Source organism: Cebus imitator, unplaced genomic scaffold (genome assembly GCF_001604975.1).
Source record: "Cebus imitator isolate Cc_AM_T3 unplaced genomic scaffold, Cebus_imitator-1.0 Scaffold124, whole genome shotgun sequence".
NCBI classification, from domain to species: domain Eukaryota; kingdom Metazoa; phylum Chordata; class Mammalia; order Primates; family Cebidae; genus Cebus; species Cebus imitator.
In genome coordinates, this window is record NW_016107439.1 from 5137112 (window position 1) to 5160264 (window position 23153).

Below are 23153 nucleotides of genomic sequence, written 5' to 3' on the forward strand. Positions count from 1 at the left end.
TTCAATGTGTTTTGAAGTCTTTTTAATTCTTTATTTCCTTATTTTTTATCTCATTTACAACATCTGATTTTCATTTATTTATTTTTAGAGTTGGGATCTTGTTCTGTTGCCCAGGCCGGAGTGCAGTGGTACAATCATAGTTCACTGAAACCTCGAACTGCTGGGCTCAAGTGATCCTCCTGCCTCAGCTTCCTGAGTAGCTGGGACAGTAGGCATGTGCCACGGCACCTAGCCATACTTTTTAAAAAAAACCTAAATTTCCTCAGGTTTGATATGTACATTATGTTATCTGTGGTTTATATCTGGGTACTCTTAAAGCCACGTTTGTTTATGTGAAAGAGGGCCAAAGTGATGTTGCAGTTGTACCACTTTACTATTAACTAAAGATTGTTTTAAATGTAAATATTAAACTTTCTACCTTTTATTCTTTAAAATCATTATTGGAAATATTCTTGCATGTAGGCCAGGTGTGGTGGCTCATGCCTGTAATCCCAGCACTTTGGGAGGCTGAGGTGGGGGGGACCACCTGAGGTGAGGAGTTTGAGACCTGCCTGGCCAACATAGTGAAATCCCATCTCTACTAAAAATGCAAAAAAATTAGCTGGGCCTGGTGACACATGCCTGTAATCCCAGCTACTGGGGAGCCTGAGGCAAGAGAATTGCTTGAACCTGAGAGGCGAAGGTTGCAGTGAGCCGAGGTCGCACCACTGCAATCCAGCCTGGGTGACAGAGCAAGACTCCCTTTCAATAAAAAAAAATATATTCTTGCATGTAATGTCAACATTTATCAGTATATTTGTAGATATGTCATATTGTTTATATGCCTTTTATTAGTATTGAATTTTATACCCTTACTTGGTTCCTTTTCTTACTTTAGTATCCTGTTAAAACCAGGAAAACCTTAGAAATATTTTAGGAAACAATTCTACAGTGGAGAGGTGACTTTCCTAGAGTTACACAATTAGTAATTGGCAGAGCTGGGTTTAAACCTAGTTTGCTTAGCTTTAGAGCCATTAGTGGGCTGATTGCATTTTCTCTGTAAAAGCAGAAAAATTCTGAGATTAGACTTTTGCTTTTGTACCTGTTTATGGGGAAAAAGTAGCATTGTACAGCAGTTAAGAATGTTGACTCTTGAGCCACATTGCCACGGTTTAATCCTTGGCTTTGCTACTTGGCTGTATGTTTGACATATTCCTTAGCATCTTAGGAGTTCATTTTCTTGTTTTGTAAAATGGATATAATGACAGTAAATACCTTAAAGTTGTTAGGATGAAATGAATCACTATGTGTAAGCACTGTGTAAGAAATGAATCACAGCAGTGCCTATCGTGTAGTCTGTGCTGTATGTCTGTTTGCTTGACTATTACAGATTTGGTGGCTTGATTATTAGAGATTTTCTATCATCTCTGCTGCTTTCTTCTACAAAATCTGTTTCTTTTTTCAATCATGTCTTTCCTTGATCATAAGGCCTCACATCCTAAGCGCTCGTCTTCTACTCTATACTGATGTGTTCCTTAGTTATTATATTGTGCTTTCATGGGAAGTATAAGGTCAGTGATGTCAGGATTAAGGACTGTTAGTACAACAGAATCAGAAGCATAGCAGAGTTTGAACATGAGTTAGAATAAAGGCAAGTAAAGAGCCTGAGAGTTAGCCTTTTACTTTTTTTTAGGAGACAGTCTTCTTTCTATTGCCTAGGTTGGAGTGCAGTGGTGTGATCATAGCTCTCTACAATCTTGAACTGCTGGGCTCAAGTGATCCTCCTGCTTTAGCTTCCCAAGTAGCTGGTAATGCAAGCACACACCACCATGCCTAGCTAATTTTTTTAGAATTTTTTTGTAGAGACAGGATCTCCCTGTGTTGCCGGGGCTGGTCTTGAATTCCTGGCTACAGGGAATTCTCCCACCTCAGCTTCCCAAAATGGCAGGTGTGAGCCACTGTGCCTGGCTGAGAGTTAATAAAATCTTTAGACAGAAAGATTTATGTATTTCACTCTTCCCTTCCCACCCCATATCCTTGGTGATTAGACAGTTGCCTGAATATATTGATGGGATCATGAAGATAGTTGCACATCATCAAGTAGGTTTCTAAGGAATTTACTATATCTGCTAAGGAATTAAGATTAGGAAGTTTGGCTAGATAGTCTAGTTCAGCTAGGTGAGAATTGATAAAAAGTAACTCTTAAGGTTAGAGGGTTTCTTGTTTCTAAAGGACTTCATAGAAAATAATCTTAAGTTTTCTGCTTCAAGAGGACCTCAAACCGTTCTAGATAGAGTCAGATTTTATTTTTAAATAGAAAATGCAATAATGCAATAACTAGTCTTTGAGTCTAGTATTTAGAAAACATTTGTTATTTCTAAGTTTTAATTTTTAATCTGGTTTTAATCTTAAAGTGTTATGGTAATTTTTTTATGCTATGTTTTACGTAAAATCCATTAGTATTTGATTCTTATTCCTTTGCCTCTACCAATGTAAGAAAATCTGATCACTTGAGTTAAGAACATACATGCCAGAGTAATGGGATGGTTCCTACCTCACATTAGTGAATTGAAGAGCAGGACTTTACCAAAGGAGTTCATTTTTATTTGAGCTCAGCCTTGGCATTTTTGTGATCCTTCTCTCAGATTTCAAACTTGCACAGCCCACTTCCTGATGAGTATCTCTATCATGGACACATCAAACTGATGTTGAAAGAGAACTTATTTATTCTTTTGTTTTCTTTATCTTAATGGCACTACAGTTTTCTCAGTCACCCTCCCAAGCCAAGCAGAGATGGCACATGCGTGTTATTTACTGCAGTTCTCCCTCTGCCCATGTCAAACAGCTCAGCAGACACAGCACTCTTTCCTTCTGCATCTTAACATGAACTTCAGCTTTTAAAACTATCACAACGTAATTGTCACCAGGTCCTCCTAAGTTTTGCTTCCTAGATTTCTTAAATCTACCCTTACGCTGCCTATGTCCTGTTATTGCCTAGTTCAAGACTTTACAGCTGCTTAACATCTGAATTAAATCCACATAATAACTGTGAGGCAGATAACTGTTACAACTAATTTTACAGATCAGAAAACAGAGACACATTAGGGAACTTGCCCAAGGTCATTTTTTTTTGCTTTATCTGCTGTAACTGCCTCTTAACTGGTACTTCCTACTTTCAGTCGTGGCCTCCACATACTCATTTTTCTTTAGGTGCCAGAGTGATCTTTTTAAAATACATGACTTCAAATGCCATACTATCTGCTGTGATGTGCTGGGCAGTACATTTTATTGCTGCAGCCAAATTTTAATGCATGTTTCAAAGAAATCTTACATAAATTTTTAAAATAAAAGGTTTTTATTTTGTAAAAGCCTGTTCTATCTTCTTAAATTGTGTTTTTTGAGTTAGCTGTTAAATTAGATGAAATTTAAAATGTTTTATGTCTGTTAAAGCCAGCTTTGTTGAAAAACAAAATAAGCACCCTATATTATTATTCTGCTTTTAAGGATTTTTTTTTTTTAATTCAGCGTTTGTTTAAAATAAAGCAATTGTCTTTAATAATTTTATAATAATTTATAGTTTTGAGAGTGTGTTTGCATTTATTTTGTTTAATGTCCTAAATCACATTTATATTATGGCAGGGCAAGCTTTCGTAAGTGCCGTGTTTACTCAGATGATTTTAGAAAGTAAAGATTAGCCACATGTCCTATTTAATTTTTCTTTTTGGCAATTTAAATTTGGCTTGAACCATGTTATTTCCATGGTAAGTTCTGTACCTATGGTAGTTTACACTTTAATCTACTTTTTTTTTGAAGACTCAGTCAACCTCTATTGAACAATCTTTATTGTTCTAAAGGCATGTAGACTTATTTCTCTCATACTAAAGTGACTCAGATTATTGCCCTTTTGGTGTCATTTGTACTTTAGGGTACTTGTTCTGTTTTTCATTTTGCTGTTACTTGTTATTTGTTGGACCTTCCTGCAGTTACTGCTCATTGCAGTGTAGCATAGAGGTTAAGAGGGTTTACTTTGTGGGCAAACTAAAGTTACCTGTTTTGTGCCTCAGTTTTCTCATCTGTAAAATGAAAATAATAGTAACTCATTTAATCCTATTGAAATACTAATAGTACAGTGTCTAGCAAAGAAGCAGTGAATAATTACTTAAATAAAATACTGTCGGGTACTTTTTTTCCTAAAAAGTTTATGCTACCTTTTTAAGCAGAAATAGTGAACATAATTTCATGAGATGTAGTTATTGCACTGTAAAAGCCTCAGAGTCTTTTCATTCAGCAAGTTTTTATTAAGAATACACCTAGTAAATATGCACACACACACTCACATCTATGCTTATATTTATGCTAAGTGGCTCTACTAATTAGTTTAGGTTCTTCCTTTCACACTTCGCTTTTCCTTAAGACTTTACATCTTGCTGCTCTTGCTTATGGCTCTGCCTCCACCAAATCGGTTGAGAATTGTAACAACCACAAAAGCAGGTGTACAGTGAGAGAGCCGAGATACTGTTTTTGAACCATGTATGCAAGATTTATTACACAGACTTTGTGACCTCTTGACAGCTCATTGGTTCCTTTTTTTAAAAACTTCTTGTTTTACAGCTATATTTTGAGCGATCGATATTGCTAGACAGTTCTTATGTAATGTGGTGCTATTAGTGAGTTTGTGTTATTTTCAGATGTTGTGCAGCATGAGATTTTTAAATCTTTAAATTTCCAGATGGAGATATACGTGAATTAGAGAGAACAAAACAATATGTAAATGAAGCTTTTCAAGCAGGGGCTATGACGTGCTTAATTTGTATTGCTTCCGTGAAGAGAAACCAAGCAGTAAGTTTTTCTCATTTATATTAATGTATCTCCTCAAAATATCTTCGTTTGCACTTGTGATACTTAACAGTGATTTATTATTCTTCTGCTTGCTTTTGTTTAAAAGTGCTTTATTTGAGAATTTTGTATATGAATTGATCTTCATTTTAAAATCTGGAATTTTAAAAAAATTACCTTACCACCAAATGAGCATTTAGTATTTTTAGCACTATTGATGTAGCTTAGTTATCGTCAGTTTTAATGCAAATGTTGATTTGATAAAACATTTTTAGTATCTGTACTTTAGAGATTCCCATAAAAATGAAATGTTGAAATGTACTATATTACTTTTAGTGGGTTTGAAAAAGATATTCTCACTATCTTCAAGGAAGTAGAACTTGGCAGTAACACTTATGGCTTAATTAGTTAACCTATCCTGTGTTAAAGGCATTTTGGGAAGTGGTGAGGGTCAGTGGGAAGAGAGAGATTCAGACAAAACTCATGTCCTTAAAGGAGCTATGGCCTAGTGATGAAGATGTATATATGTACATTTAAAAGGTCATTAATGAAGCAATTAAGGAGAAGTGATTACTGAATGTGAAAGACTCAACATTTTGACCTTAGATTAATTCACTGCTATTACAGCAACATTGCCTAGAGAAAGCAAATCAAGCCAGATGCAATAGTTTGGTCATGTAGAGTGAATCAGAAATGTAACATGCTCAGGTTGGATAGAAGAATATAGCAGATACAGATGCTTTTTGTGTCTAGAGTCACATCTAGTTGGTTTACTCTGATTTCAGCTTCAGGGAATGAATAGTCTCTGCATGTAGATAGAAATACACTTTAAACACTTACTATGTGTGTGTGTTTTTTCCACCTCTAACTTTTCTTCTTGGAAATTGACTTAGCTGATACATGGGTATGGTGCAGAAGCGCTGGGGAGTTAAAGCCCCATGCAGCAACATTCAACCACAGGGAGTTGGTAGGTGAATGCCTCAGCCTCCTTTCCATTAGCTGGTGGGGCTGGGTAGTCCAAGGCATGTTTTACATGGTTCTGCAGAGGTCCCCCTGTAGGATTGAGCTTCTGTGCCCCTTAGTGGTAATCAGCTCAACAATATATCATTCATTGGCATTTCTTTTTCCCGTCTAGTCCCCTCACTCCTGCATCCAAGCTCTTATCTCAGATACTGCTTTGGGGGTAACCCAAACCAAGAAGTTGGCTGTTTAATGCTGTTGCTAGCTCATGCAATATGCTACATGTCTGATTTTATCAAACAGTTGTAAAATGTTATAAGGAAAGGAGAACTGATTTTTATCAGTTATATCAAAATGTTTGGCAGGTTTCAAAAATATATTTAGTATTATTCCTTAAGCTTTTAAATTATAGATATTCTTGTTTTTTGATTACCTAATTTTTAGAATTTAGCATTAGTAAGGTGTTAGACTAATAGGTTTTATATAATAAAAAGGCTATGTAGAGATATATGTACATATTTATGTTTAAGGATTCTTTTGTAGTGTTATTTATACTTGGAAATAACCACTTAATAACGAGAAATTTGTTTAAGTACTTAAATCTATGTGATATACTGTTTAGCTATAAATATGCTTATAAAAAAGACTATAAAGTTGTATTTCAATTATAGTATAACCTCATTTTTTAAAAGTATGAAAAAATATATGTATATAAATTTGGAGACTGTCCAGAATGTTAGCAGTAATTATTTCTAGCTGAATGAATCTAGGTGATAAATAATAATTTTCTTTAAAGTATTCTACCTTTAAATGCATTTCCCATGAAACAGTTCTATTATAGTCGAAGGAAAGATTTTTTTTCTTTAATCCTTAAATAGCTCTTGAAAATGATTTAGTGTGATATTCATATTAAATTGTTTTAGAATTAACAAAGACAAATAATTGAACATATATTAACTTCTGACACTTTTGTCTTAGGTTTGGAGCTGTTTGGGATGTTTCTGTATATTTCACATGCCATGTATCCAGAAGTGGGCTAAAGACAGTCAGTTTCTTGTATCTTCTGTGACCGATGATGATTTTGGAAAGAGAGGTTATCCCTGGCCTTGGTAACTTTTTCTAATTAGTTAGATTATTACTATTATTTTGAGACGGAGTTTCACGCTTGTCGCTCAGGCTGGAGTACAGTGTCGATCTTGGCTCACTGCAACCTCTGTCTCCCGGGTTCAGGAGGTTTTCCTGCCTCAGCCTCCTGAGCAGCTGGGATTACAGGTGCCCGCCACTATGTCTGGCTAATTTTTGTATTTTTAGTAGAGATGGGGTTTCACCATGTCAGCCAGGTTGGTATTGAACTTCTGACCTCAGGTGACCCGCCCCCAAAAAATCCCAAAGTGCTGGGATTACAGGCATGAGCCACCACGCCCAGCCTAGTTTGATTATTAAATTGTAGAAGAAATGAAAATTATAGGTTCTAAGTTGCTTTATTGGTGGTTTCAATATCTATATTGGGCCTTTAAGTAGTCATTTGGTTTGTGAAGCTATGGAACCTTGGTAATGGCCCGTTTTTTTCAATTTGTATAACTACTTGTTCATTTTGATAACTAATAAATCATCCAGACTTAATTTTTCCCCTGCAAAACAATTCCTTAATTATGCTTTGAAAGGACTTTCAATTTTCTGTAGGACTGAGAATCATTCATAATTGCAGTCTTCTTGTCCAGAATTCCTGTGAGCATACATTATTACTACGTGGTACAAGACTGTCATTTAACGTATTTCGATTATACGATTCCCAGTTTTATCCTCTGAAAGCTTAAAACTGCAGGTGTATATTATACAATATTTTTTTTTACATTTATTTTATGAGTTTTGCTTATTATTGACTATTTGATCTTTTGTTATATTTCCAGAAAGAGTTGGAGAGTAGAATTTTATATCACTGCTAAATAAAGATAATAACAAATTTATTCATATTGGCAGCCCAAAGAGGTAGACTGACTGTCAGAGTAATGAAGTATAAGCTTCAGGGACTCTGTTTGGTCACATTTTGTAACATTAATAACTGATTTTATATTTAAAATTTTGTGTGTTATTTTTCTTTTTGAGACAGGGTTTTGCTGTATTGTCCAGGCTGGAGTGCAGTAGAGTGGCCTCGGCTCACTGCAACCACTGCCTCAAGCAATTCTTCTATCTCAGCCTTCAGAGGAGGTAGGATTACCGGTGCCCGCTACCATGCCTAATTTTTATATTTTTAGTAGAGATGGGGTTTCAGCATGTTGGTCAGGCTGGTATTGAACTTCTGACCTTAAGTGATCCACCCATCTGGGACTCCCAAAGTGCTGAGATTACAGGCATAAGCCACCATGTCTGGCCAGAAGTGTAGTTTTAAAAAACATTTTAGGCATGCTAGTTACTTTTAGAAGAGTATGTAAAAATAATTCTCAGCAATCTATGAGAGATTTTATTCTCCTGTTACCAATGGGTATATTGAAGTTAATTGAAGGGAACTGACTTCAGGCTCCTCACTCTTTCCAAAATTTGAAACCTAGGATTTCTTACTTCTAAATTCAGTTCTTTTTGTATTCTTCCAGCTGAGTTGTGTCTTACGAGCTTGCTTTTAGAAATACTTTCTTTTCATTGAATGCACACTGTTTGGAAATTGAATGCACACTGTTTAACATTTCGAAGTACATTTGTTTTGCTCCTGCATATTATTTATTTGTGGTGTAGGAATTTTAGTGTTTGATAGATGTAGAATTAAGCCAGATATTCTAGCTTGCAATGTATGTTTTTTCTTACCCTCGTTCTTCTCACTTTTAAGTAGTCAATTTGTCATAGGAGGAAAGGATCAGTTTAAAAAAATAATGTACTGTTACTTTTCTTATAATTTAAAACGAACAACAGTTTAATCAGCTGTGCCATATACTTTGCATTCCATATTTCAAATTTTTTAAGAAAGAAAATAAATGACCATTCTGGTTGGGAACCCATTTTGCTTAATCCTTATAAAGATGGAGCTAGAACTTGGTAAAATGTTAATAATTTTAAGTTATTTTATAGAAATAAAAAATTTTAAATACAGGTTTCACAAAAAAGATATTGCTTTTTTGTGAAGAAGATGTAGCATAATTACATTTCATCGTTGGCATCCCGTTATTTAAAATAAAACTTACTCATTTGTACATATTACCCTCACTGGGCCACTACAGCCTCAGTGCAGGTGGGCAGTGTTAAGGTATGGTGAGTTGCCTATTAGTCATCTATATGCATGCTTATTAGAAATACATATCCCCCTCCACACTAGCTTAAAGGAATAGTAAACACTTTTAATAAGAGAAAATTGAACTCTTCCAACTAAGTACCAGTTATTTATTCCAGATGCAGGTGAACTTAATATTTTGTTTTTGATTTTTATTTATAAGAAAAAATATCTTTTGGGTTATTTTGAATATTTATGTGGCATTTATTTGGAAACAGAACATGTTCTCATGACAGTGAAAATGTTTTGTATATGATACAAAAGAAATTTTAAATGTTAATGTGAAACTTATTGTAGAGTAGTATACTAACTATACTCATTTGTCTGGGAGATAAGGTTTAGAGCATCTTCTGAGAATGAAGTGATCTATGATGATCTACAAGTACATTTTTGATAGAGTTGAAGGTTAACACTTCTACCAAAATTTATTTATTTTAATGATGGAAGTTTAAAGTCTTTCATGGTACTTGAACTTTTCTTTGACTTAGGCACACTCAAATTGTATCTTTTTTGGGTGGGGCATGGTGGCTCACGCCTGTAATCCCAGCACTTTGGGAGGCCAAGGCTGTTGGATCACTTGAGGTCAGGAGTTCAAGACCAGCCTGGCCAACGTGGCAAAACCCTTGATCTACTAAAAATACAAAAAATTAGCCGGGCGTGGTGGCACGCATTGGTAGTCCCAGCTACTCAGGATGCTGAAGCACAAGAATTTCTTGTACCTAGGAGGCAGAGGTTGCAGTGAGCCGAGATTGCACCACTGTACTCCATCCTGGGTAACAGAGTGAGACCCTGTCTCAAAAAAAAAAAAAAAGAAAAAAGAAGAATATTATATGTTTTTTTGTACTAGATGTTGAGAATTATGAAATTCTTTATTTTCAAGTTTATTCCCCCTTAATTCTAAATTGTAGCCATTTTCCTTGCTGTATTGCTTGTCTATAACCTGACTTCTGTCTTCTGTTTGCTGTTGCTAATATATTTTATTTGTAAACCACAAAACAAAACTTTAAAAAATTGAGTTTTATGAAAAGCAGTGTGAATTCCTCAAGAATAAAGTTCAGGTGGTTAGTAGAAAACTAATTTTACTTTCTTTTTGTAGCTGTATTCTAGATATGTGCCGTTTAATTCGTGGCAACTAGCCACATGTAGCTATTTAAATATTTAGAAATTATAAAATAAAAAATTCTGTTTCTTCCTCAGTTGTAAGCAGTAGCCACATTTCAAGTGCTCACAATATGTGGCTAATGGCTACTGTACTGGACAATCCAGGTATAAAACTGTACCATCATCTAAGCACATTGTATTGTGTAGAGCTGTTCTATATGGTTGAAATAGATTTTAATAAGATCCTATTTACTAACACAAAGATGGAGCAGAGTTCCTTAAGATAAAACTAATTTAACAGAATATACTCTGTTACTAAGTATATTTATATTTGTGTTGCTTTTAGAGGTGAAGTTAGCTTTAGTAATTTCATTCTTCTTTGTAGTCCAAAATGTAGGTTTGAATATAAACGATCTGAAACACCTAGTAGGTACTATTGCTATTGTGGAAAAGTAGAAGATCCACCTTTAGATCCATGGCTTGTGCCTCATTCATGTGGCCAAGTATGTGAGCGAGAATTTAAACCTCCTTGTGGCCATAAGTGTTTACTCCTCTGTCATCCAGGTGAGTTATATATTGCATTTTTACTTGCTTGTGGGCGATTATTTCTTATGTTGAGGCAAAAAAAGTTGTAAAAGTTGAATTCAGAATTTAAGTTTGCCATGAGAAAATATTGAAAATTATTACCTTTGTAAAGTATCAGTAAAGAAATATTGATAGGTGTAGGAGTTAAAAGTTTTAGTTTCTGACTTTAGATTTTTTTTTTTTTTTTTTTTGGTTTTTATTGGATTCTAGGTCCCTGCCCTCCTTGTCCAAAGATGGTCACAACTACTTGTTACTGTAAGAAAGCAAAACCTATCCCTCGTAGGTGCAGTGCCAAGGAATGGTCCTGTCAGCTGCCATGTGGACGAAAGTTGCTTTGTGGGCAACATAAATGTGGAAATCCTTGTCATGCAGGTAAAAGGCCATACCTATTAGATTTTCTGACGTTAGGCAAAAGTCAAAGCAATCTTTATTGCTTTTATGTTTCTGTGCTAATATATCATTCTGGTTTTAGGAAGTTGTCAGCCTTGTCCAAGAGTTAGTAGACAGAAGTGTGTCTGTGGCAAGAAAGTAGCTGAAAGAAGTTGTTCAAGTCCATTATGGCACTGTGATCAAGTAAGTTTATATGCATTTTGAGGGATGGGCATTAAAGAATAGACAAAGCATAGACAACTAGAAAGCAGCAAGGCTAATTAGGTTTAGTTGGATAAAAGGTGAGGAAGAATAGCAACTCAGATGAATTATATTTTAAGAAACTACTTTTAAATTTAATATCATTTTAATTATTGGAGGAAAATTTTTTTTCAAAGTCACAGCTGTTTGTTGAATTTTAGATTCAGTACATTTGTACTCCTTGCTAGCTCTTATTCCCTTCCTCTCTTTCTCTTTTCTTCAACCAACAACACCCCTCCCCACTTCTTGAATTAATCCAATTGAGGAAGTGAGATTGATTTTATAGGTTGCTTGTCCTAGAATTGGTGTGGTTTTAGTGCCACTTAGAACTCTTTGATGAATGATCCTATGAAGCTGTATGTACTTTTTTTCTTTATTGTATTTTTAAAATATACTTTTTGGTGCATAGGAAATACATGTGTGTGTATACATAGGTATGTATGTATCTATCCATATGTATAACACCTGTATAAAATATGAAGTATAATAATATGAGGGATTTAAAGCAGTTATTTGTGATTGAAAAGTGGATTATGTCCTGTATGAAGTCTTTTTTTGTTAACTTTTAAATCCTTCATTAGTGTTAATTGCATTTTATTTTAGGTATGTGGAAAAACACTGCCATGTGGTAATCACACATGTGAGCAAGTTTGCCATGTTGGTGCTTGTGGAGAATGTCCTCGATCTGGGAAAAGGTTCTGTCCATGTCAGAAATCAAGTAAGACTATTTTTTTTTTTTTTTTTTTTTTTTAAAGGAAATGAGCTGTCAAGCCATGAAAAGGCATTCAGGAAACTTAAGTGCATACTTGCATATTACTAAATGAAAGAAGCCAGTCTGAAAAAGCTACAAAATAAAAACCTCCAACTATATGACATTCTAGAAAAGTACAAACTGTGGTGACAGTGAAAAGATCAATGGCTTCCAGGGGTTGGAGAGAGAGAGAGATGAATAGGAGAGACACAGAAGATTTTCAGGACAGGGAAACTCCTCCGTGTGATACTATAATTGTGGATATATGTCATTATACATTTGTCCAAACCTATAAAATATACAATGCCAAGAGTGAACCCTTATATAAACTATGATCTTTAGGTGATTATGATGTGTCAATGTAAGTACCTCAGTTATAACAAATGTACCACTCTAGTAGGGTTTGTTAATAGGGAAGGCTCTACTGTTGTCATTATTATGTAATAGGTTGTAGGTGAGTTTATTTTAGGCTGCTTTGAGATAAAGGCATAGTAGGATAGCAGTTTGAGTCAGCTGCTTTGACTCTCCACAAATAACAGCATCATATGTGTAAGAAGACTACTTCTAATATTTGTCATGATATCTTTATGTTATAGGTGAGTTCTATAATTTTGTTGTTGTTGTTACTGTTTTTTAAGAGACATGTTTTCATCCTGTCACCCAGGCTGGAGTGCAGTGGTGCAATTCTAGCTCACTGCAGCCTCAGACCCCTGGGCTCAAGTGATCCTCCTGCCTCAGCCTTCTCAGTAGCTGGGAATACAGGCACCTGCCACCATGCCTGGCTCATTAAAAATTTTTTTTTGTAGAGATGGGATTTCCCTATGTTACGCAGACTGGCCTCAAACTCCTGGCTTCAAGTAATCCTCCTGCCTCGGCCTCCCAAAATGCTGGGATTTTAAAAGTGAGCCACTGCACCTGGCCTGAGTTTTATAACGTTTTAAAGCCTACATCTTTCTTTTTGTCTTTGTGGGGTAGTTAAGGGCAAGTTTTTTTAAATAAATTTGTACATTAGCAAAATTCCTCATGCATGGTTTGTGTAGTCTTTACTCATTTCTTTAGATACTATTTCTGAAGTAGGTGGCCTATAAAAATGTGTTTCTTGAGGATGTTAACTTGTGCCAAATTTCTTTTTAAAAACTATAAATGCCACAAATATTAGGAATTATTTTCATTAAAGTTAATTTTTCCCAATGATTATGTGGTTACAAAAATTCATAGTCTGAAAGGGCTATCATCCCTCAGGGAACCTGCAGAACATGGCATTTTGTTGATATTAAATAATAATGTATCTTATTAATATTGACTTTTTATCTGTTTTTAGAGTTTTCTTTGCCTTGTACGGAAGATGTACCAACTTGTGGAGACAGTTGTGATAAAGTTCTTGAATGTGGAATCCATAGATGTTCACAGCGTTGTCACCGAGGTCCCTGTGAAACATGTAGACAAGTTAGTCATCTACTGTAATAATTACTTTTAAGAGCTACCTATCATAATATATCAAATGAGATTGTCCTGTGGTTGTTTCCTGTTACTTATTTTCATATACATCTGTATCATGATCTATATGAGCTTAGTGACCTAATATTCGGGTAAGAAGCAGGAGAGTACAGGCATACCACATTTTATTGCATTTCACTTTATTGTGCTTTGCCAATACTGCATTTTCTTATGAATCAAAGGTTTATGATAAGCCTTTGTAAAACAGGTCTTTCAGCTTCATTTTCCCAACAGCACATGCTCATGTCTCTGTGTCATATTTGGTAATTCTTGCACTATTTCAGACTTTTTCGTTATCATTATATCTGTTATGATAACCTGTGATCAGTGATCTTTGATGTTACCATTGTGATTGATTGGGGGGTGCCACAAACCATGCTCATATTAGACAGTGAAGTTAATGGTTAAATGTTATGTGTGTTCTGACTGCTCTACTGACCAGTCATTCCCCTCCCTCTTTCCCTCTCCTTGGACCTTCCTAGTCCCTGAGAGACAACAATATTTAAATTAGGCCAATAAATAACCCTACAATGGCTTTCATCAATGTTCAAGTGAAAGGAAGAGTCGCAGATTTCTCATTTAAATCAAAAGCTAGAGATGATTAAGCTAGTGAGGAAGGCAAGTTGAAAGCTGAAATAGGCTGAAAGTCCTCTTGCATCAAATAGCCATGTTGTGATTGCAAGGGAAAAGTTCTTAAAGGAAATTAAATTGCTACTCCAGTGAATACAGGAAGAAAGTGAAACAGCCTTATTATTATAGGAGGAAGTTTTAGAGATCTGCATAGAAGATCAAAGTAACTATAATATTACCTTAAGCCAAAGCCTACTCCAAAGCAAGGCCCTAATTTCAATTCTGTGAAGACTGAGAGAGGTGAGGAAGCTGCAGAAGAAAAGTTTGAAACTAGCAGTGGTTGGTTCATGAAGGAAAGAAGCCCTCTTCCTAATACAAAAGTGCAGGGTGAAACAGCAAGTGTTAACGTAGAAATTGTAGCAGGTTATCCAGATGATCTAGCTAAGGTAATTGATGAAGGTGGCTACATTAAACAAAAGATTTTTCAACTGAGATGAAATAGTCTTCTACTAGAACAAGATACCATCTAGGACTTTTAAAGCTTCAAAGCATCAAAGAATATAGGCTGACTTTCTTCTTAAGGGCTAATGTAGCTGGTGACTTTAAATTGAAGCAGTGCTCATTTACCATTTCAAAATTCCTAGGAGATCTTATGAATTTTGCTAAATCTAGTCTGCCTATGTAAATGGAACAACAAAGCCTAGATGACAGCTTATCTGTTGACAGCACATCTTTACAGCATGGTTTACTGAATGTTTTAAGTCCACTCTTGAGATTGACCGATTGGAAAATACCCTTTTCAAAATATTACTGCTTATTGACAATGCACCTTATCACCCAGTATCTCTGATTGAGCTGTACAAAGAAATTAATGCTGTTTTATACCATGTTTGCTAACACAATATCCATTCTGCAGCCCATGGATCAAGGGATAATTTTGACTTTCAAGTTCTATTTTTTACAAAATACATTTTATAAGGCCATAGCTGCCATAGATAATGATTCCTCTGATGAATCTTGGCAATGTAAATTGAAAACCTTCTGGAAAGGATTCCTCAGTTTAGATGCCATTCAGAACATTCATTCATTATAAGGAGAGTAGGTCAAAATATCAACATTAACTGGAGTTCATAAGAAGTTAATACCAGTCCTCACGGATGACTTTGGGTGTTCAAGACTTCTGTAGAGGCCTATACTTGAGACTTTAAAGTTGTATGTGTCATTTTGGTTTTGACCAGAGTACCAAGTCAGCAAGTTAGCTTACTAGATACTCCAGTTTTTTTTGGCTTTACTGAGACAAGTGGTGCAGATGTTATGGTTGTAACGAAATGTAAGTAGTTTTATTATGTGTGTGTGTGTGTGTGTTTAACTATTTAATATCAATTTTCTACTAAATTTAATAACAAATTTATATGCAGTCCTTTCTGGAACAAAGTAAGATAAAAGCAAATGTTTTAGGAAATTCAAATTGGTGTTTGGAAGTTTGTTACACAAATTTAGTGTTAAAATTTTTGTTCTTCATATTTTAATAATTGTAGAAGTTGCAATAAGAGGAAAAATACGAACAAAAATCAATTTTAATAGCATTTCTTTTATTCTTCTAGGAAGTGGAAAAGCACTGTCGCTGTGGAAAGCATACAAAACGAATGCCTTGTCATAAACCTTATCTGTGTGAAACTAAATGTGTTAAGATGCGTGACTGTCAGAAGCATCAATGTAGAAGAAAGGTTTGTGTTTTAAGCTTGGAAATCCCTGATATAAAGACTTTGTTGAATTTTTCCATTTTGGGCTCTCAATAAGTGCTGTCTTGAATTGTTTCTCAAAAAATGTTCAGGCATTTGCTTTGGTTTTCATGCAATATATTAATAAATATTCTAGATTAACCTTAATCTAGGTAATTTTTGTATTAGTGGGAATTGTACCAATTTTTTTAAATGAGGAGAGTTTCTTGTCCTGTGCATTGTCCTCTCAGCTTGATTCTCCAGCTGTTTCTGATTACTATTTCTGATCACTGAAATGTATGATTTTCATACATTTTATATTTGTGTATTTTATAAGCCCCAAATACATTGACTTTACTTTTGCTTTAAATAATCAGTTATCTTTTAAAGAGCTTGAAAAAATAAGAAAAAGATAATCTTTGATGTTTATCATCATACTTATTTTAAGTGCTTTTCATCTTTTTGTATAGATTCAGTTTTCTATCACATTTCATTTTCTTTCTATTCTGAAGGATTTCCTTTAATATTTCTAATAGCACTGGTCATGAATTCTTTCAACTTTGTATGTCTGAATATACCTTTCTTTAGTTTTTGTGAAAAATATTTTTACTTTAGAATTCTACTTTGGCGGTTTTTACCCTCATACTTAAAAGGTATTGCTCTACTATCTTTTAGCTTGCATTTTTTCCACTGAGTAGTATTCTATGATTGTTATATTTGTTCCTCTGTACTGATTGTGTCTCTTTTTTTCTGGCTGGTTATTAAGATCTCAGTCTTTATCACCAGTTTTCAGTAGTTTGTTTCATCTCTAGAAGTTGGATTTGGGTCTTTTTTATATCTTCCATGTTTCTTCTTAGCATGTTCATGCTTCTCCTTAGCATGTTCATGCTTCCTCTATCTACTTGAATGTGAGATAGGCTGTATTTATAATGTCTGTTTTAATGTTCTTGTGTACTTATTCTGTCATCTCTTATTTCTGAGTCTGTTTCTGTTTATTGATTTTTCTACTTTTTGGGGGTTATGTTTTCTGCTTCTTTGTCTGCTGGATAATATTTGATTGTTTCTAAATGTGAACTTTACATTTTTGGGTGCTGGTTCTTTTTGTTTATTTGTATTTCTTTAAACATTTTTAAGCCTTATTCTGGGACAAAGTTAAATTACTAAAAACCTGTTAGTTCTTTTAGAGGCTTGATATTTTTAGGTATGACCAGAATACTCTTTTGTTTAGGGCTACTTTGGCCCCAATACTGACGCAATAACTTCTAAGTACTCTACTTGATGCCCATGTATTAGGAGGTCCTTCTACTCTGCCTGTAATGAACACGGACTTTTTCATCACCTTGTACAATCTCTTGAAATTATTCTACCTTCTATTTCCAGTGGTTCTTTCTCAGCTTTTGGGTTGTTTCCTCTCTCACACACACAGACAAGTACTCAGCCAAAGACCCAGGGAGTTCTTTCCGGAGTTCCCCAGAGCTTTTTCTGTACTGCTGCCTTCTCTCCACAAATTCTAGCCACAGTGGCCTCTCTGAACTATCAATTTTGTCTACTCAACTTTGTGAGATAGCCAGATTCTGCTTACGATCTTCCTCATGCTATAGCCAGAAGACTCCATGTCTAAGCTGATGGCATTGCAGGGCTTGCCTTGTTTGTTTCCCTTCTGTTAGGAATTGTCGTCTGTGCTGCCTAATTATCTGATGTCTGACAACTGTAGCTTCATATCTTTTGTCTGGTTTTCTAGTTGTTTAAGACAGGACTGTAAATCTGGTTATTGTTACTACATCATACATTGAAACAGAAGTGTCTGTTGGCTTATTCAAGTCATGGACCACATAACCTTTCCCCCCACTGGCACTGGCAAAGTGATAGGAACATAGTATTACTCAATGAACATTTGTCTAATTGATTAAAGTATATTGACTTTTTTTTTTTTTTTTTTTTTTTTTTGGAGTTTCACTCTAGCTCAGGCTGGAGTGCGGTCACGCGATCTCTGCTCACTGCAACCTTCACCTCCCAGGTTCAAGCGATTCTCCTTCCTCAGCCTCCCCGAATAGTTGGGACTACAGGTGCACACCACTGTGCCTGGTTAATTTTTTAGAATAAGCTGTATTGACTGTTAATTGCTTTTTAAATAATGTATATTTTGTTTTGAGGTATTTTTATGTACTGAAACTTTCTCTTATATACAACCATACGTTTCTTTAAGACAGTTGTAGTCTGTATTTCCTTTCCAAAGTTAGGCATGTAAGAAGTCAAGGAAAGAGTTAAGATGGAAGTATAGACTTATAGTAGTTGCCTGGTGTCCATGATTGAAAAATTAGGACAGGTCATAGCTAGCTATATTTTCACAGACAGGGAAGTGTCCGTGAAATCAGGGAAGTGACAAAGAAAGCTGGATGCAAGTAGCCTATCTCTGCTTCTCTTCTTTAGTCTCTGATTCTGTGGTTTGAAAATAACTGCCAAATGAGGCCAGGAACAGTGGCTCATGCCTTTAATCCCAGCACTTTGGGAGGCCAAGACAGGCAGATCGCTTGAGCTCAGACGTTTGAGACCAGCCTAGGCAACATGGCAAAACTCCATCTCTACCAAAAATACAGAAACTACTTGGATGTGGTGGGTAGTGCATGTAGCATTAGGTACTCAGGAGGCTGAGGTGGGAGCATGGCTTGAGCCTGGGAGGTGGAGGTTACAGTCAGTCAAAATTGTACCATTGCACTATAACCTGGACAACAGAGCCAGATCCTGTCTCAAGAAAAAAAAAAGAAAGAAAGAAAATAAATAACTGCCAAGTGAATCTGTACATTGAATTGGTTCTAATTAAATTTTACTTTGGGAGGCCAAGGCAGGCGGATCACGAGGTCAAGAGATCAAGACCATCCTGGCCAACATGGTGAAACCCCGTCTCTACTAAAAATACAAAAAATTAGCTGGGCATGGTGGCGCGTGCCTATAGTCCCAGCTACTTGGGAAGCTGAGGCAGGAGAATTGCTTGAACCCAGGAGGCGGAGGTTGCAGTGAGCCGAGATTGCGCCACTGCACTCCAGCCTGGAGCCTGGCAACAGAGTGAGACTCTGTCTCAAAAAAAAAAAAATTTTTTTTTAAATAGCCAGACTAATTGTTTTCCTGAGTTGACATTCATTTGGCTAATGTTATTAGTCTCTGCATAGATAAAGGAATGAAATTATCTGATGGAAATGTCTGAGTCATAGAATAATTGAGTCATTAATAATTAAGAAAATTTAGCTTGATTTGTTAAATTAGGTCATTGTAAGTTCTTAGTGAAGTATATTTATTTACCAGAAGAATGTTGATACTCTTGAATACTTTCATTCTTTTAGTGAAAAGTATATCTTTTGCTTTCCATAAGTTCTGTGACTAGTCATGACATGCCCATTATTCATGGGTTTTTGAATTACCTGTTCTTTATATATTGCTTTCTCTTCAGTGTTGCCCTGGAAACTGTCCACCTTGTGATCAAAACTGTGGACGGACTTTAGGATGTAGAAACCATAAGTGTCCATCTGTCTGCCACAGAGGTAAACTTTAACAATAGTTATGATTTTGTGTTTGTATTGACATTGTGGTTTTTTTTTTTTTTTTCATTTACTTGACCCTCTTAACCTTGAGAAGGAGGTAAGGTAGTTTGCCAGTGTCCCTATTTTATGGACAAAGAGGTTGACGCTTAAGAGGATTCAGTGACTTACTAAGTGAAATGTCTAGTACATTTGAACCCAGGATTTCTGTATATAAAAGTATTGTCCTTTCTATAACACCATACTGTTTTCTACTTTCTAACCTTCCCCACACAGTTTTTTAATTAAGGTGTTCATAGAGTTTTGAGTTTTATTCTGAATTTTATATACTTATATGGAGTTAAATCTAGCAAAGGATTAGATATATCCTAAGCTGGCGATGTTTAAACATTTTGATCTCATGACCCCTTTACACTCTTTTTGTCCCCAAAGGGCTTTTGTTAATGTCAGTTTTATTCATTGACATTGATTATATTTGAAATTAAAATAAAATGTAATATTTAAAAAAATAGCAATAATAAACCCATTATGTCTTAACACAAGTAATATATTTTTATGAAAAATAACTATTTTCTGAGAAAAGTAGAAAAATTTACATTCTTACAAATGTCTTTAATGTCTAGCTTAACAGAAAATACCTGGATTCACATACATGCTTCTGCATTAAATCTGCTGTGATATCACTTGTCACTAGCTTCTGGAAAACTGTATGCATGTGAGACCTCGCAGACCTGAAAGGGTCTCAAGAATCATTAGGGTTCCTGGACTACACTTTGAGAATTATGTTCTAAGTTATTGGTAGACATTAAAAACAGAGTTAACTTCATTTATTTGGATTATGTTTATATGAAATGGAATCTACTGAGATATGGTGTAGAGTATTGGAAAGATCATGGACTTAGAGTAAGAAATCCTAGGTTTAAGGCTAGACTCTGCCACTTGGTAGTTTAATACCTAGAACAAACTACTGAATTGTTCCTTAGTTGACCTCTCAGTCCTTTCAGAAATCTTGCAGCATGTATGGAACTACTATTATTTTTTATGTGGAACAGGCCAGGAGACTATTGGCCCAAGGTTAATAGAACTAGTTGCAGAGTCAGGATGTGAACCCAATCTTTATGATATTTCCATTATACTAGATTCCTTCCACATTAGGAAAAGTGTCAGATTCTATTTATCCTATAGACATTTTCTATAGGTGTTCTTTGATTTGTCATTGAAGTTTAGAAATAGTTTTTTAGCTATGTTCTCACCAACACTAGAAAGATTTTATTTTCTGTTATAGTCATTACATCACTGACCCATTGAGTTTTTGCAGATTTTTGCAAATTACATCTCTGTGGTATAACTGGTTTGACAGTACTAAATCTAATATTATGTAATTTACCACATTACAAGATCAAAGGAGAAATGAGACCGCCTTGATAAATGTCTAAAAAATGGTTGATAAAATCCAACATCTATATATGATAATAGTTTAATTGGAAATAGACATATCCTTAACCTGATAAAGAGTATCTGCCAAAAGGTGAGAGCATATATCATACTTAGTAGAGAAGTGTTGGAAGCATTTCCCTCTCTCTTATTGTGAAGCAAAGCCCATAAATATTTCAGTATTCATCTCTAAAAGATGGATTCTTAACCTAAACATAACTAACATATTTCTTCATATCAGCAAATATCTGGTGTTCAAATTTCTTGTTGTCTTATAAGTAATTTCATTTTTTACTTCAGTTTATAGAGTCAAAAACCTAATAAATTTGACATATCGTAATTGGTTATGTCTCTAAAATCTTTTAATTTATAATTTAAAATTGACATACAGCTAGTGCTTGACTTATGACCACGGTCGGGACCACGGACCGGTCGTAACATGATTTGGCTGTAAGTTGAGTAGGCTATATGTACAGTTGAAATGGTGTACACGGAGATGGTAGTGCTGCCGGAAGCTGGTCCACACTGTCATACGCCCAGCTGGGCAACGTTTGCGCTGCCAGACGTGGAGCAGTCGTGGCTAGCGATTGTGGTCGTAAAGTCAAATGGTCGTAAGTTGCATAGGTCGTAAGTCGATCAATACCTGTATTGTAATTGGTTATGTCTCTAAAGTCTTTTAATTTATAATTTCCATCCTCTGTGTCCTTTTTCCCCCTTGTGACTTAATTTGTTGAAGAAACTAGGTTGCTTTATTTAGTTTCTCAGAGTCTGTGTTTTGCAGAGTGTCTCTCTGTGGTATTATTCAACATATTCCTCTGTCATCTGTAGTTTCTATAACCTGTTAATTGGATCTAGAGGTTTGATCAGATTCAGGTTTGATATTTTTTTGGTAGAGTTTTTTTTTTTTTAAGATTCTTATTAATCCTTAAAAAAGCTTATTAGTCAGAACAAAATTTTCCCTGTTGGAAAGTATGTGGAAGATACTATTGTGCAACTCTCAACATTTGTTTCATTTACAGTTATGTAAGAATGTAGAATCATAATTTCATACCAGTTTTTCATCATTCTAGACTCCTTCATAATCAGAATTATATAGTAATTTATGGGGGGAAGATACTGTATATTCGTGTTGTGGATATATGAAAATTTGATTTACAGTTTTTTTAAGTTCAGGATGTGTTTATAGTTTTAGAACTACCCGAATCATGCCTATTTTGCCTATTAAGTGGTATTGGTCAGTATAGTTATAGTCTCTGTATACTGCTCTTTTTTGTGACAGAGTCTCACTTTGTTGCCATGTTGGAATGCTGGGGCCCAATCTCGGCTCACTGAAACCTCTGCCTCCCAGTTTCAAGCGATTTTCCTGCCTCAGCCTCCCAAGTAGCTGGGACTACAGGCGTGCACCACCACACCCAGTTAATTTTTGTGTTTTTCATAGAGCTGGGGTTTTACCATGTTGGCCAGGATCGATCTCTTGACCTCTTGATCTGCCTGCCTTGGCCTCCCAAAGTGCTGGGATTACAGGTGTGAGCCACTGTCCCTGGCCTGTATACGGCTTTTTTATTTTGAAAGTCATAATTAAAATCTGTTATGCTGTATAGATATCTATAATAAATTCTGTTGGTCAATATTGAGACTGTTTAGAGAAATTATCCCTATTTTCAAGATTTAATTTTTGAAAAAGTGATACTGTAGTTTAGAATAGCAAAAAGGTTATATTTGATAAGTTCCTCTTCTGAAGATGAACAAAAAATTATTAAGTGTAGAAATTGATATATGCTGAATGAGAACAGACTTAAATATCACTATTAACTTTAAAAATACAACATGTTGGCCGGGCGCGGTGGCTCACGCCTGTAATCCCAGCACTTTGGGAGGCTGAGGCGGGTGGATCACGAGGTCAGGAGATCGAGACCATCCTGGTCAACATGGTGAAACCCCGTCACTACTAAAAATACAAAAAATCAGCTGGGCATGGTGGCGCGTGCCTGTAATCCCAGCTACTCAGGAGGCTGAGGCAGGAGAATTGCCTGAACCCAGGAGGCGGAGGTTGCGGTGAGCCGAGATTGCGCCAACGCAAACAAACCAAGAAAAAAAAAAAAAAACCCCGCCAAAAAAAAAAAAAAAAAAAAAACCACAACATGTCATTCTTTAGGTAAAATCAGAATAAAACATGATCATGTGCATCAGGATAACTTGTATTAACATCAGTAATATATTTGTCAAAACACATTTGGTGTTCTGTATAATAAATGTTATGTTTGACCCTATGATGCTTTTACCACTAATTTTCTCTT

At 35.4% G+C, this 23153-nt stretch overlaps 1 protein-coding gene across 3 annotated transcripts in view; it reads left to right on the plus strand.

The window, feature by feature from the left end:
- NFXL1 (nuclear transcription factor, X-box binding like 1) overlaps positions 1–23153 on the plus strand; it is a 67477-nt gene that overhangs the window by 3907 nt on the left and 40417 nt on the right. For all 3 annotated transcript variants that reach the window (XR_001828629.2, XM_037742644.1, XM_017540325.1), the window contains 9 exons: positions 4709–4818; positions 6754–6884; positions 10521–10699; positions 10931–11092; positions 11193–11293; positions 11954–12068; positions 13423–13547; positions 15773–15895; positions 19335–19425. Coding sequence is in view for 2 of the 3 variants with exons in the window: in XM_037742644.1 (XP_037598572.1) it covers positions 4709–4818; positions 6754–6884; positions 10521–10699; positions 10931–11092; positions 11193–11293; positions 11954–12068; positions 13423–13547; positions 15773–15895; positions 19335–19425 (1137 nt within the window). In the remaining variant the exon portion in view is untranslated. The remainder of the gene's footprint in view (positions 1–4708; positions 4819–6753; positions 6885–10520; positions 10700–10930; positions 11093–11192; positions 11294–11953; positions 12069–13422; positions 13548–15772; positions 15896–19334; positions 19426–23153) is intronic.